This window comes from Zalophus californianus, chromosome 15, assembly GCF_009762305.2.
Source record: "Zalophus californianus isolate mZalCal1 chromosome 15, mZalCal1.pri.v2, whole genome shotgun sequence".
NCBI classification, from domain to species: Eukaryota; Metazoa; Chordata; class Mammalia; order Carnivora; family Otariidae; genus Zalophus; species Zalophus californianus.
In genome coordinates, this window is record NC_045609.1 from 21,319,300 (window position 1) to 21,332,318 (window position 13,019).

Sequence of the window (13,019 nt, forward strand, 5' to 3'; positions counted from 1 at the left end):
TAATGTGGATTGCCACGGCCCAAGACCTGGTTCTGCCGCTTCCTCGTGTTGGTCTCAAGGTAGCATAATTCTCCCAACATCCCATTTTTCCTTCTGTAAAATGAGGGCAACAAACCTGCCTCCTAGAATTATTGTGAGCCTTATATTAAATGACATACTGGGAGCATTTAGACCCAAAGAGAAAACTGACACACACTGCACCTGTTTTCTCTCCTCTCTTGTAAGTTCTATTTTCTTAAAAGAATCTCTTTACGGTATTTCTATTCCTAACTCTTAAGTTTTTGTTGATAGAAACATAAAATTGTCCAGCGTTCAGAAAAACATACCTACCTCCACACAGATGAGATAAGTGTACAAGAAAATGAGTATAAACTACTGGCATATCTTATGGAAAGATTATCATATGTTAAGCTTGGTGTGTTAAAAATAGAACCAGATAAAATTTCAGGTAGGTATGCATCCTGAAAAAAAAAAAATCACCCTTAATTACACTTACAAATTTTAGTCAATCTACCAAATTACAATCGTGTTAAAAAGTCAAGAAGTTTTATGAATCAGTAGTGTAGATTTCTGGAGGAAAAAAACACATTAATTTTTACGATGTTTTATAAACCTTAAGGTACTAAACAACACAAGATATTGTTTTGATTTTAATGTCCTTTTGGCTTCTAGAATAACTGGAGATCAAAATAAAATCACTCAACAAATTAAACTACAAATTTTTATTCAGTGGAATTAATGTGAAATTTACATGTTAAGCAAGGGAACTCAGCTCTTCAGGAAGTTATAATGACATATACAATAGACATAAAGTCAACAAAGATAACAAACAAAATTTTTAGAAGTCTTCCAACAATTTCATCTTCTGGACTTGCGGGAATAGTAGTAGACATTAATATCCAGTTTTTATACATCATATCCAGAATGTTCTTGCTCCCTAGGGGGAAAAAAGAGAGAAGAGTAACCTGAAATAAACATATTTATAATCCTGATTCTTTAAACTCAATGGACTATTTGTACTGTAAAGAAACAGTGATGAGGAAACATCTATACACATCTATAACCTGCCAATAAACTAAAATTATTTTCCCCCTAATGAATTAAAATATTTTCCCCCCACTCATTTTTACCACTTTATGTCATAATCATACATTTTTCTACATGTCAAATATGCCTTTCTTTCTAAAGAGAAAGAGCTTGGGACGCCTGGATGGCTCCATTGGTTAAGCATCTGCCTTTAGCTCAGGTCATGATCCCAGGGTCCTGGGATCGAGTCCCGCATCGGGCTCCCTGCTCAGCGGGGAGCCTGCTTCTCCCTCTGCCTGCCGTTCCCCCTGCTTGTGCACTTGCTCTCCCTCTCTCTCTCTCTGACAAATAAATAAATAAAATCTTAAAAAAAGAAATAAATAAAAAGAAATAATAACCATCCAATAAAATGATGGTTATTACAACTATGAAATAATAAAAACACAGCTCAAGGAACTATCAGACTGACCATTCTCTTGTCATGTTAGCAGTAATTAGTTTTTTATGAAATCTCATCTACAAAGTCATCATCTCTATTGGCATCCGTGAAATTGCCCTTCTTCGCACCTGTATGGGCAGCATCACCAGGAAATGAGAATTTGAAGACATGGAAAAAGGCAGGTGATAAAATGTTTTTTTATTAAACAACAAAAGGTCTTTTTCATTGTCTTGATCTTTCCTCAAGGTTCTCTCTCTCATTATTTTGGTCACTGAATAAGATATCAAACATTTAATTTCCTCCACGTTTCTGTGTTAAACAGTTTTTACAAATAACAGGAATTTCAAAAAGTATTATGGAATTTTAAAAGGTACTAATGTGAGCTCTGTGTAGCACACTGTTGGAACATTCTACCAAATGGCTGTCAGGTAGGGAGTTCAGAACCATTCTGAACTCCCTTTTCAGGAATGCAAGGTCAAATAAATCAAGCAATTTTCAAAGACTTATCTCAAAGTTCCTTTTATACACTCAAAAAGGAGCGTCAATACTTTTTAAAAGTGGCAGTGTTGGGATAGAAGAATATTTTTTGCTATTTTCACTCAAAAACCAAAAAGGAACATTGAGTTGTGAGAGAGAGGGGAAGAGATGAGGTTTGGACGGTGTTGTCTTCTCCCAATTTAGCAATCTTGGTTAAGTTCTGTAATAACTAGCCCCATTCCTGGAGGAGGGAATGGCAAGCCCCAAATTACACAGCACTCACTGGCAAAGTAAGCACCTAGAATTTCCCCGACATTCAACGATTCCTTTTGCCTATGTCTCAGAAACAAGGGGTGAGAATAATACATGGGTTTGCTAAGTGATTTCCTTCACTCCTATGGCTGTGGCCTCCAACTCGTATTTCTTTAATCTGTGCTCTGAGGGGCACCTTTACTTTCCTCCAACAACAGCAAGAGACCAAAATAGGAAGTGTGGGAAAGACCAGAGAGCTGGTGGGGACTGGTGAGTGAGCAGAAACCTGTTTCTCACCTGACTTAATCCCACGTAGTGGTAGTTAACCCTGCTCCTTGGTGTTCTCTCCCTAAGCTCTTGCTAGAACAAAGTGCATTCAGCACAGGTGGTCTCTTAGCAACCTTGGTCCCTGTGCCAAAGCACATTAAAAAGGTTTTATTGCATAGTGAGATAGTATACAAAGTGGAGGAGCAGGGAGGCTGCTAAAATTACTTTCAAAGAAGTCAGGAAGATGTCAAAGAGCGGACTTCGGGAAATATGACACTTTAATTTTAATTTATCACAGATTTGTGCAGCCAAACACTGAAATTTTAACAGATAGGTTAAGCTGAATTCTAGGGTTTTCCTGGCAGGGCAAACATTCATCATGTTTTTAAAACAATACTTCTCAGGGGGTGGGGGAATGGGAGAAATGTTGTTTAAAGATACATACTCACAACCAGTCAGAAAGTTCTAAAGACCTAATACCCAGTACAGTGATTATAGACAATAAAACTACATTATAAACATTAAACCTGCTAAGAGACTAGGTTTTAATTGTTTTCAACATGAGAAGAAATGGTAATTATGTGATGTGATAGAGGTACTAGCTAATACTACTATGGCAATCATACTGTGATATAAATTTATCCAATCAATATGTCTTACAACTTACACTTATGCAGTGTTGTAGGTCAAACACAACTGAATCAAAAAATTCCCTAAAAATTATCTTAAATATATTTGCTTCAATATCTTCTATGACAGCGAACAAAACTTCACTGTCTATGTAAGACCATAGTTCATGTGATTGTGTGTCTGCTATAAATTCTTAAGTTTTAAAATTTTGTATCACTTTTATGAACAAATTAGAAAGTGCAGGAGTAAATTTATTACAAAAGACCAGCCTATAAAATTTAGGCACAAATGGAAGATTATTTATCCAATAAAACGATGGTTATTACAACTATGAAATAATAAAAACACTACTTAGAAAATTATGTTTAAAAAAAATCAAATATGATTCAAACCCTTACCTTACGACCACCCATTACACTCCTAGGTATATACTGGGTGCATGGATATCCACACCAGGATGCACATTGTTCGTAATATTCTCCACTTAGAAACAGCCTGAATGCCCATTAGCAGATAAATAGATAAATTCACATAATGGAATACTACACAATACTGAAAATTAAGCTACAGCTACACACAAAAGCAGGGGTAAATTTTACAATCATAATATTGAGTTTTAAAAAGCAAGGCACCAAAGGGGCACATGGGTGGCGCATTTGGTTAAAGCATCCAACTCTTGGTTTTTGGCTCAGGTCATGATCTCAGGGTCGTGAGATCATGCCCCTTCGGGCTCTGCATTCAGTATGGAGTCTGCTTGAGATTCTCTCCCACTCCCTCTGCCCCTCCCCCTGCACTCTCTCTCTAAAATAAATAAATCTTCTTTTAAAAATGTGCAGTTTAGGGATGCGTATGTGTATGGCAACCGTGTAGGAGGTCAATTTAGCAAGAAAAGAAAGCGATTGGCTACCATACATCAGGATGGGGTGACTTCAGCAAGGGTAAGGGAAGGAACAGGTGGGATGAGGAGCTCCCGGCACTGTTTAATTTCTTGTCCTGGGTGGTGGTTACATTGGCAGTCACTTTTTAACCACTTGTTAAACTGTACATATAAGCTTTATGTGCTTTTCTGCATGTATGTGAAACTTCACGACTGAAATATGAGAAGAAAAAAAAAGAAAGAAAACAAAAATATCTACAAACGATCACAGAGGCCAAGTTTGGAAGGAAGGACTATATGTGATTTTTTTTATCCTTGCCATTTCCATGTCTTGCATTTTCATTTAAAAGGACATTGCTTGCTTCTAGACAGGTATCCTATGACCTCACTGATATGAGAAATTCTTAATCTCAGGAAACAAACTGAGGGTTGCTGGAGTGGTGGTGGGTGTGGGAGGGACGGGGTGGCTGGGGGATAGACATTGGGGAGGGTATGTGCTATGGTGAGCGTTGTGCATTGTGCAAGACTGTTGAATCACAGATCTGTACTTCTGAAACAAATAATACAACATATGTTAAAAAAAAAAAAAGAAGAAGATAGCAGGAGGGGAAGAATGAAGGGGGGTAAATCAGAGGGGGAGACGAACCATGAAAGACGATGGACTCTGAGAAACAAACTGAGGGTTCTAGAGGGAAGGGGGTGGGGGGATGGGTTAGCCTGGTGATGGGTATTAAAGAGGGCACGTTCTGCGTGGAGCACTGGGTGTTATGCACAAACAACGAATCATGGAACACTACATCAAAAACTAATGATGTAATGTATGGTGATTAACATAACAATAAAAAAATGAGAAAAAAAAGGACATTGCTTGCTTCTATAACTTTAGAAAATAAAAAAACTAGTTTCAAAATTGCCAATCCCTCTCCTTCTCCATATATACAAAATAACGTACACTGATTTAATTTTTGCCAAACCAATCATTTAAACAAGTATGAACTTGGGAAAATTAGATTTATCCATGAGACATTTTAATGAAAATATGAAACTTATGTGAATAAGTACAAATTACCTATTTTCAATTAAAATGTTTCGCTGATAAACTTAACTCTCCTTGAGTTCATTTTAAGTCTCTTTTGCTAAAGAACATGTTCTTGTCTCGTTCAAAATGCTCATGATCAACAGGAATATGGGTGGTTCCTGTTTGGTTCTTCAACCTGATGATAGATCTGCTTTCAGATCTAAATCATTGGAAGGACACAGACTTGTATCATCACAAGCTTATTAACATGCTCAGATTTTACTGTGGATTAAAATTATGAGTGTCACTGCACTTTGATTTACATTTCGTTTAATTCTTACTTAGCTCAACGCTTTGTAATCGGGTGTTTTTTTCTTTGGGATTGGAGGGATATTCTTTTTGGGGGGAAAAGCTATTTAGCAGCAGCAGTTTTCAGGGGAAAAAATGATTCCTAGTGTTTTTTATTGGATACAACATGCACCAAAAATACAAATTTCAAACAAATTAGGACACTTTTAAGAATATGATAGAACATACTGAGCGTGACTATTTCAAGACCATGGTCTTATCTTGAATGTAGTATTTAAAAATCACAACTAAAATAACCTCCAATTTCTGATATAAGATATCCCAGATTATTTTGGGCCTAATAATACTTCATGTCGAAATTTCAGATGACTGCAAATAATTTATCATCTCATTTGCAATGCTTCTACCTACCTTTCTTTTCCCTATTTCCAGAAGGCACTGGGAATCAATTTATTTTTTTATAGAATGTTGTACTGAAAATACTCTCTTATCTAGTTTTTAAGATTTGTATTTATTTTATCTTTTGACTCCAGGAAGAGTCTAAATAATCTAATTCAAAGTGACCCGTTCATTGTTTATCGAGTGGTTGAATAGTGGTATTCCACAAAGGAAGCTGGACAAATGGAGAGTCGCAATGAACTTTGGTCTCTGGGAGTTGAATTTCACTGTATTCCCTGTTCTTCCTCTTGCCATCAGCTTGTAGGCTCTTGCCTTTAAAACCTTTACAATCTTGCTTTTATATAAAATGGGGCTTCTCAAATCAACTCCGACTTCTGCAACCATAAGAAGAGTGGATTTGCTAAATGGCTTGCCCCTCCCCACTGTAAGACCTCACCATTTTCTCAATTTCTCTCAACCTCTATTATTTCCCCTCATTAAGCATGGATTCTTGTCAAGACAAAGAACAGAACATACTTTGGAAAGTCTATTTTTCAGTCAAAAGAAAAACACTTTTCAATGGATTCGAGTTTGTAGTCTCAAACTCTTGAGTCATATTTCAAAAATATTTCCTTTTTTGACAAGAATTTGTTCCTCCTACTCTTGTTTCCATCAGTGTCTAATGGTCAAGATAGTATTGAGCAAAGTTCCCTAGAGACACATGTTAGAAAATGACACATAATTGAAATCTGTCCATTTTTACCTAATGAGTCATTCAAGTAAAGTACAATAATTACCATTTATTGAGGGGCTAGCATGTGCCAGGCTGCGGTTATGTGCTTTTAGAACATGGACCAACTACCCAAGGCCACTCTGTATTCTGAGCTGGATCCTAGATTCTACTAACCCAGGACTCCAGATGGCACCATCTTTCAACTACATAGATTTATTAATATTTTCAAACAAAAAGTTACTTTTGAAAAGATCTGTATTACAATGGAAATTGACCATACTGAATTGGAAATATCCACATGTAATTATTAACGACCACTCTTCCTCTTTGGTCCTGGCTCCTTTCTGTGTCTGTGAAAGGCTGGTTGAATAATGCATTAGACAGTCTTGCAATGACTCTTCTGGGAGAGATAACCCCGAATTTGCCGGGATATGTATACAACAGCCAGCTGTTCATTTACTCACATCAAAATAATCTGCTCTTTGTAAACGGGACATTCACAGACCACCAATGTGAGCTTACTCTAGCAACCAGGTTTGCTTAAAGTACAGGTTTTTTAAATCTATTTATTAGCTTTTTTATTTGCTATTTTATTCTTGTTTATTATTACTTTGTTATCCACCCACTGATCAGCATGTGACTGACAAGTTTTTCCCCTTGACCTCCTTAACATTAGCTGAAGAAGTAACAAGAATGTTTTCAGGACATGGTGGTTGAACGATGGGTCTGGAATCAGACTGATGGGGTCTCACTGAGATCTGCTACTTACCGTGAGACCTCGGACAAATTACATGAACTCTCCATGACTTAGTTAGCACTTCTCTAAAATGGGGATGAAAATAATAGTACCTATTTATTAGGGCAGTGTGAGAATTAAACGAGATGAAATTGTGCCTAGCAAGGACACATAATAAACAATGGTAAATATTATTATAATTATAATCTAGCATATTACTTCCTAGATAGTATCCTTGAATGAGTCATTCTTCTCGGGCTCTCTTTAAACACCTAAGCACACAAAATTGTCACACACCTTTGAAACCCAGTGTTACCTCTTCTGTGATCTAGCCTGACTTCCTCAGGCAGAATTTAAGCCAGCTTGTCTACACCATATTTCAACTCACCACACTGTATTATGGTTGTTTGTATATACCACCCCATAGACTGCAGATGTCTTACTAGAAAGTGAGGATGGCTTTACCCACCCTGGATCCCAATGCCTCACAGTATCTGACATCAATCCATTTTCAACAAATATTGCTTTAATAACTGCATGTAAAGTGGAAGCTTCTTCAGAAGACCGGAAGGTCATTTTGTTTAAATGACAATTACAACAGGAAAAACACATGCATTAAGTCTACCTTTTTTAGCAAATATTTAAAAAGTAAAATCCCAAAGTTGGGTGCTTTCTATATGGAAAATGTCTCTTAAAGTTTATGTGCAATAAAATTATCTTTTAGAAACTTCAGAAATCATATGGGAGTTATGTCTTGTTGGTGTTTTTGCTTCCGCATTTGTTTTTTGCTTGTAATTAGGGAACCAAGTCAAGCTGCTGGAAGGCAACAAAAATTTGGCACCAGCAATATGGGATTTTAGGATAGGAACGTCCTGTTAGGATGGCTAGAGTTTCTACAGCATAATGGAGACTTGCCCCTGAGGACTCTAGAAACAGACGCTGGTGTGGCAGAGCAGGAGACTCTTCAAATTTGAGTCATGCAGAAGTTAACTAAAACCTCAGACCTATTCAAAAGTAAATGGGTTTTGTGCATTATGTAAGTTTCTAAAATCTGAGTTCAAATTGCGCTTTTGAACTAGTTAAGGCCCCATTAGATTCTGCCCAAAGCTGAATTATGTGAGAAAGGAAATTTAACACACATCTGAGAAATTAATTCATCAAGGATACGAGTCTTGTATGAGAGAAAGTTTGTTGAATGAGAATCATAATAATGGCAATGTGGCTTTACACTTAAATGACTGCCGGCATGATCGTTGCGCCTTGTTTCCTGCTCGAGATAGGATTTCAAAGAGATTTTTCTCTTTCCAGCTAAGAAAAACAACAGTAGTGAAAGGTCTGAAATACGACAGAAATGTTGGCACTGGAAAAGATATTTGCGATTTGGAAACTTCCCATTGGACCAACGAGGCCCAGAGAAGGTCGGGGAGTACAGGGATTTGTCTGAGGCTCAACAGCTACGCTTCTTCACAACCACCATCACGATGGCCTCAGCCGTTTTTTGATGTTTGAGATAAATTGGATTCTGCATTTCACTCGCCCATTGGGAGGCATTCTACCTTCATCACCTCCAAATTCTCTGATTCGGGCCAGGGTCAGACCAGAGAGTCCAAAATAAAGGAAGTCACAAGCGAAAACTGAAACACTTGGCAGGTCAGAGCTTGATAAAGTGGACTTCGACTGAGGACAAAAACATGTGCTTGGTCACAGATGGTCAGTCAGCAAAGTGGAGTGAGGAGACAGCATAGGTTTTAGAGCCAGACCGAACTGGTTTTAGATCCTGGTTCCAGCTGGTGTGGCCCTGTAGCCTCAGACCTGGCACTTAACCTCACCTGCTACCCAGAGATGATATTGGTCTTGCAGGGAATTGAAAGGATTTTATTCGCAACTATCACTAGGAAGGGCCTACAAATGCTTTGATTTTAATCACATAAAACCTGATATCGTGAGTAATTAGCACTCCTATTTCCTTAGTGGGAGAAACTGAAGAGCAGAGATGTTAAATAAACTAGTTCAGGTCACACGCCAGGGATAACTGGGGATTTGAATGAAGGTCTGTCTGGCTCCACAGCCTTCGCTACTGGGGTATCTCAGGATTGGTAAAAAGGCAAGCCAAGAGCCCAGCATGCTGCCTGGTGCTTGAGCAAACAGTTGTTGTTACAATGAAGCAACGAATCAGAAACATGGCCACTTCCCCTCCGCCCAACAGCGGGGGGGGGGGGGGGGGGGGGGGGGGGGGGGGTTGGGAGGGAAGAGAAGATCTAGAGGTGGAAAGGGGAAGTGGAGGCAGGCGTGTGGGCGTGTGGGCTGGATTATCTGGCAGCACTCACGATGCCCCCCACCCGACCTGTGGGGATCTACTGTACTTCCTTCTCTTCAACTGTCCCTCTCATGCTTTCATGCTTTCTTTCTGTGCAGGTGGGGCCTTCCTGGGCCATCGTGACCATGCCTCGAATGTTGTAAGTAAATATCTTGCCCTAAAATGAACCATTTTTCTACACATGAACAAACATCTCCTCTTAATCATCCACTGCCAAGACTTCTGAAGGTTGAGATTTCCCACTGGTACATTCCTGACCCAAATAGGAGATTGTGCATTGCCCCCAAGAAGACATAAATTGCCCAGTTACAGGCACTTAACATTAAGAAATCTTCTGGAACCAAAATAATCAAAATGTCATCAACCCGTCAGGTTCCCCAACCCTCTCCATGAATCACAGCTGTTGTGCCCTCTTACAAGGCCAGATGAACTGCCCAGAGCCTGGCTGGGGACCAGCTCTGCAAGGTTTCGGAAGGAAGCCCCAGCACAGGTTTGTCCTGCCGTGGTGTGAGGAAGCAGGAGTGAGACTGAGGGTGTGTGCTTGTGAGGTCTGTGTTTTTTATCTGCAGAATTCATACAGCCAAGCGAGGGCCACTCCCGGCTGGGGGCTGGTGAGTGGAAGAGAGTGGAGACTGTCTGGGCCTGTTGGAGTTCTAAACAGCATCTGGCAAAACCTTACAAACTACTTTCTGCAACACACAATCTGCATAAACTCCCTGGTGGCAATTTTGGATTCATTAAGGTGCAGATTTGATTTCTGAAACCAGTTAAGTGTTTTTTGGAGTCAAGTTTAGCTGAGAAGGTAGATGGCTAGGGGGAGAACAGAATCTTAAGTTAAATGAAAGTCTGCAACCTTTTTAAAAACAGAATTGTATTTCCAGCATTTAGCACAGGCCTTAGAAGAAAATAGGTGCTCAATATAAAGTAATTGGGGGCGCCTGGGTGGCTCAGTTGGTTAAGTGTCTGTATTCGGCTCAGGTCATGATCTCAGGGTCCTGGGATTGGGCCCCATGTCAGGCTGCCCACTCAGTGGGAAGTCTGCCTCTCCCTCTCCCTCTGCCCCTCCCCCTGATTATGCACGTACTCCTGCTCTCTCTCTCTCCCAAATAAATAAATAAAATCTTAAAAAAAAAAAAACCACAAAAAACAAAAAGTAATTTGGGATGTGGGGGGTAGAGGGCTGAGGATGAGAGGCGGCTTTTAAGGTGCTGTTCTTCTATGCCTCACCAGTTCATTACTTAGAAGGTGAACCTTGGGAGGAATGCTGGAAACCCCTGAATCATTTTCTAAAAATTTACAGCCTTCCAAAGGGAAGTCTAACCAGCAATGCTCGTTTTGGGGGGATCAGTTTTGGGTGTGAAGGCCCTGTGGAATCTGGGCCCTCTCTGTCTTCTGTCTGTACATCTCATGTACCATGGAGCAGCCCATTCTGATTTGTGCCTGAGTTATTCACAAAATGACTTCTTTCTCCTACTATATTCAGAGCTTACTGATGCCTTGCTAACCTAGCACGATGTCTTGCGTGCAGTAGGAATTGAATAAATGTCTGCACAATGAAAGCTTGTAGAGGAAAGCAAAAATCTCATCTCCTGAGTTACAGGGGGACACTTTGGGAAGCAAGTACTCTTTGAGACAATCCTCCTGTCTGTCTCCTCCAGGCACAGAATTAATCTAGCAATGAGGAAGAACAAGTCCCTTCTAACCACAGAAGAACATAACCAAAAGACAAATTTTAGAATACTGGTAAAGCAGGCAAGTTTATGAAAATACTAGCTTACACTTTGAAATTTTCTGGAAGGTTTGTCATCTTCTTTGATCTTAGCTGTAGCCTAATGTCCTGAACTGCTAACCATATGCCCCAGCGTCGACCTCCACACACTTGCCCATCCTAAAGATGAAACCAATTATTGTCTCTACCATTTAGTTTTTTAATTCTTTTTTTTCTTCCAAGATTTAATTTAAATTCAAGCTAGTTAACATATAGTGTAGTTCTGGTTTCAGGAGAATTTAGTGATTTATCACTTACATAAGACACCCAGTACTCATCACAGCTCCTGCCTTCCTTAATGCCTGTCACCCATTTAGCCCATCCCCCACCCACCTCCGTCCATTGTCTCTACCATTTAGATTCATGTCTTCTGTTAAAGACCACACTGGGGGCTCTAGATTTGAGTGTGAAACAAACAAAAGATGATTAAGAAGATTCAGGAGAAATTCAAATGAGGGATTTCATAAATAATGTTAGTATACTTGGCCACTTATATACATTATGAGTAAACCCCACTCCCCTATAAAAGAGGTCATTATGACTCTCATTTTACAAATGAGGAAACTGAGGCCCAGAGAGGTTGAGTGCTTGCTTAAACTCACACAACTGGTTAGTGCTCCAAGCCAGAGCTTCACACCAGGCCAGCATCTGCCTCTTTCTAATTCGCTGTAATGCCTCCCTTACATGTGTTATTTAGAAGCCTGATGCACATGTTCAAGAGCATGGAATATAGGTAACAAAAGCAGGAAGCTACATTAGTCCCCGGTCCTGAAGAATGACTGGATTGTCTGGTTTCAGCTGAGCTCACAAGGACCGAGCAAGTCTTCCTTTTCCAGACAGAAAACACAGTGACCTACTTTTCAGGACTCTCAGAAGCAACCATTATGAAGGAGGCTGCAAAGACAAAGCCTTCGGCGAAAAGAAAACAAGAAGGCGATGAACCGCTGGAACGAGGCAGGTGCCCTGTCTGAATGGAAGCTCCAGCAGGGGAGACCGGCAAGACCCCCATCTCTGGTGCAGCCCTCCGTGCATATACTTGCCCTGGGTGAGACTTCTCTCCGCGAACACTGGAGTGGCGGGAATACCAACCATGCCACCAGGTGTGGTCAAGTAATTTAGGAATTATTAATCCCTTGCTTCTCCTCCTGCCTTTATTTAGCCAGAAGGAAATGAGAGGAAGCAAATTCTAATTCGTTCATCTGTCGTGCAAGCGCCTCATACAGATTGGAGGGAGGCTGAAGCAGAGTGAGGGAAATTGGCTTTAGGAGTCTAAGTTTTGGCTTACTATATTCTCCCCCTACCAGAGGCGAACAGGAGTTACGCTAAACTTTCCTCCCGCATCGACATTGTAAAATGCCATATAGTTTAAAGAGCCAAACTTACTGTTGAGGGGCTCGATAATTGAAGTCCAAAGTCAAGGAGATGATCTCGCTTCCCTTTTGTGAAAAACACCATATGCTCTTGGGTGGATCAGGAGACTCGCTGGGCTGTTATTAATAACTGGCTTAGAGATTTATGAAGAAACATGAGCCAGACTGTCACGGGAGGATGCAAGTGGAAAGGAACTGACAGGCACAGGTGGGAAAAATTATAACAAAAATATACTTAGGCCCACATAGGAACTCAAACAACCCGTGAGAAAGGGATCAGCTCCCCATCCCCAGCAATCAATAGAACCTTATGTCAAATGTTCTAAGAATAAAACAATAACTAATAAGAATACCGTTTTACTCTCTGGGAGAACACCATGACTCACTTAGTGTTATACTATCCTTTGTTCTTCTGAGTGATT

The 13,019-nt window shown here is 39.9% G+C and overlaps 1 protein-coding gene across 1 annotated transcript; it reads right to left on the reverse strand.

Moving 5' to 3' along the window:
* Positions 1-776: 776 nt before the first annotated feature.
* MRLN (myoregulin) lies at positions 777-12,703 on the reverse strand. The gene is made up of 2 exons (XM_027596930.1): positions 12,611-12,703; positions 777-937 (listed from the first exon to the last, which is right to left on the reverse strand). Exon 2 carries the CDS (start codon positions 915-917, stop codon positions 777-779), a length of 141 nt encoding a protein of 46 aa, XP_027452731.1. The 5' UTR covers positions 918-937; positions 12,611-12,703.
* Positions 12,704-13,019: the final 316 nt, after the last annotated feature.

Excerpts from the sequence above, each read along its gene's own strand:
- MRLN (XM_027596930.1), bottom strand. The coding sequence starts at position 917 with ATGATGTATAAAAACTGGATATTAATGTCTACTACTATTCCCGCAAGT.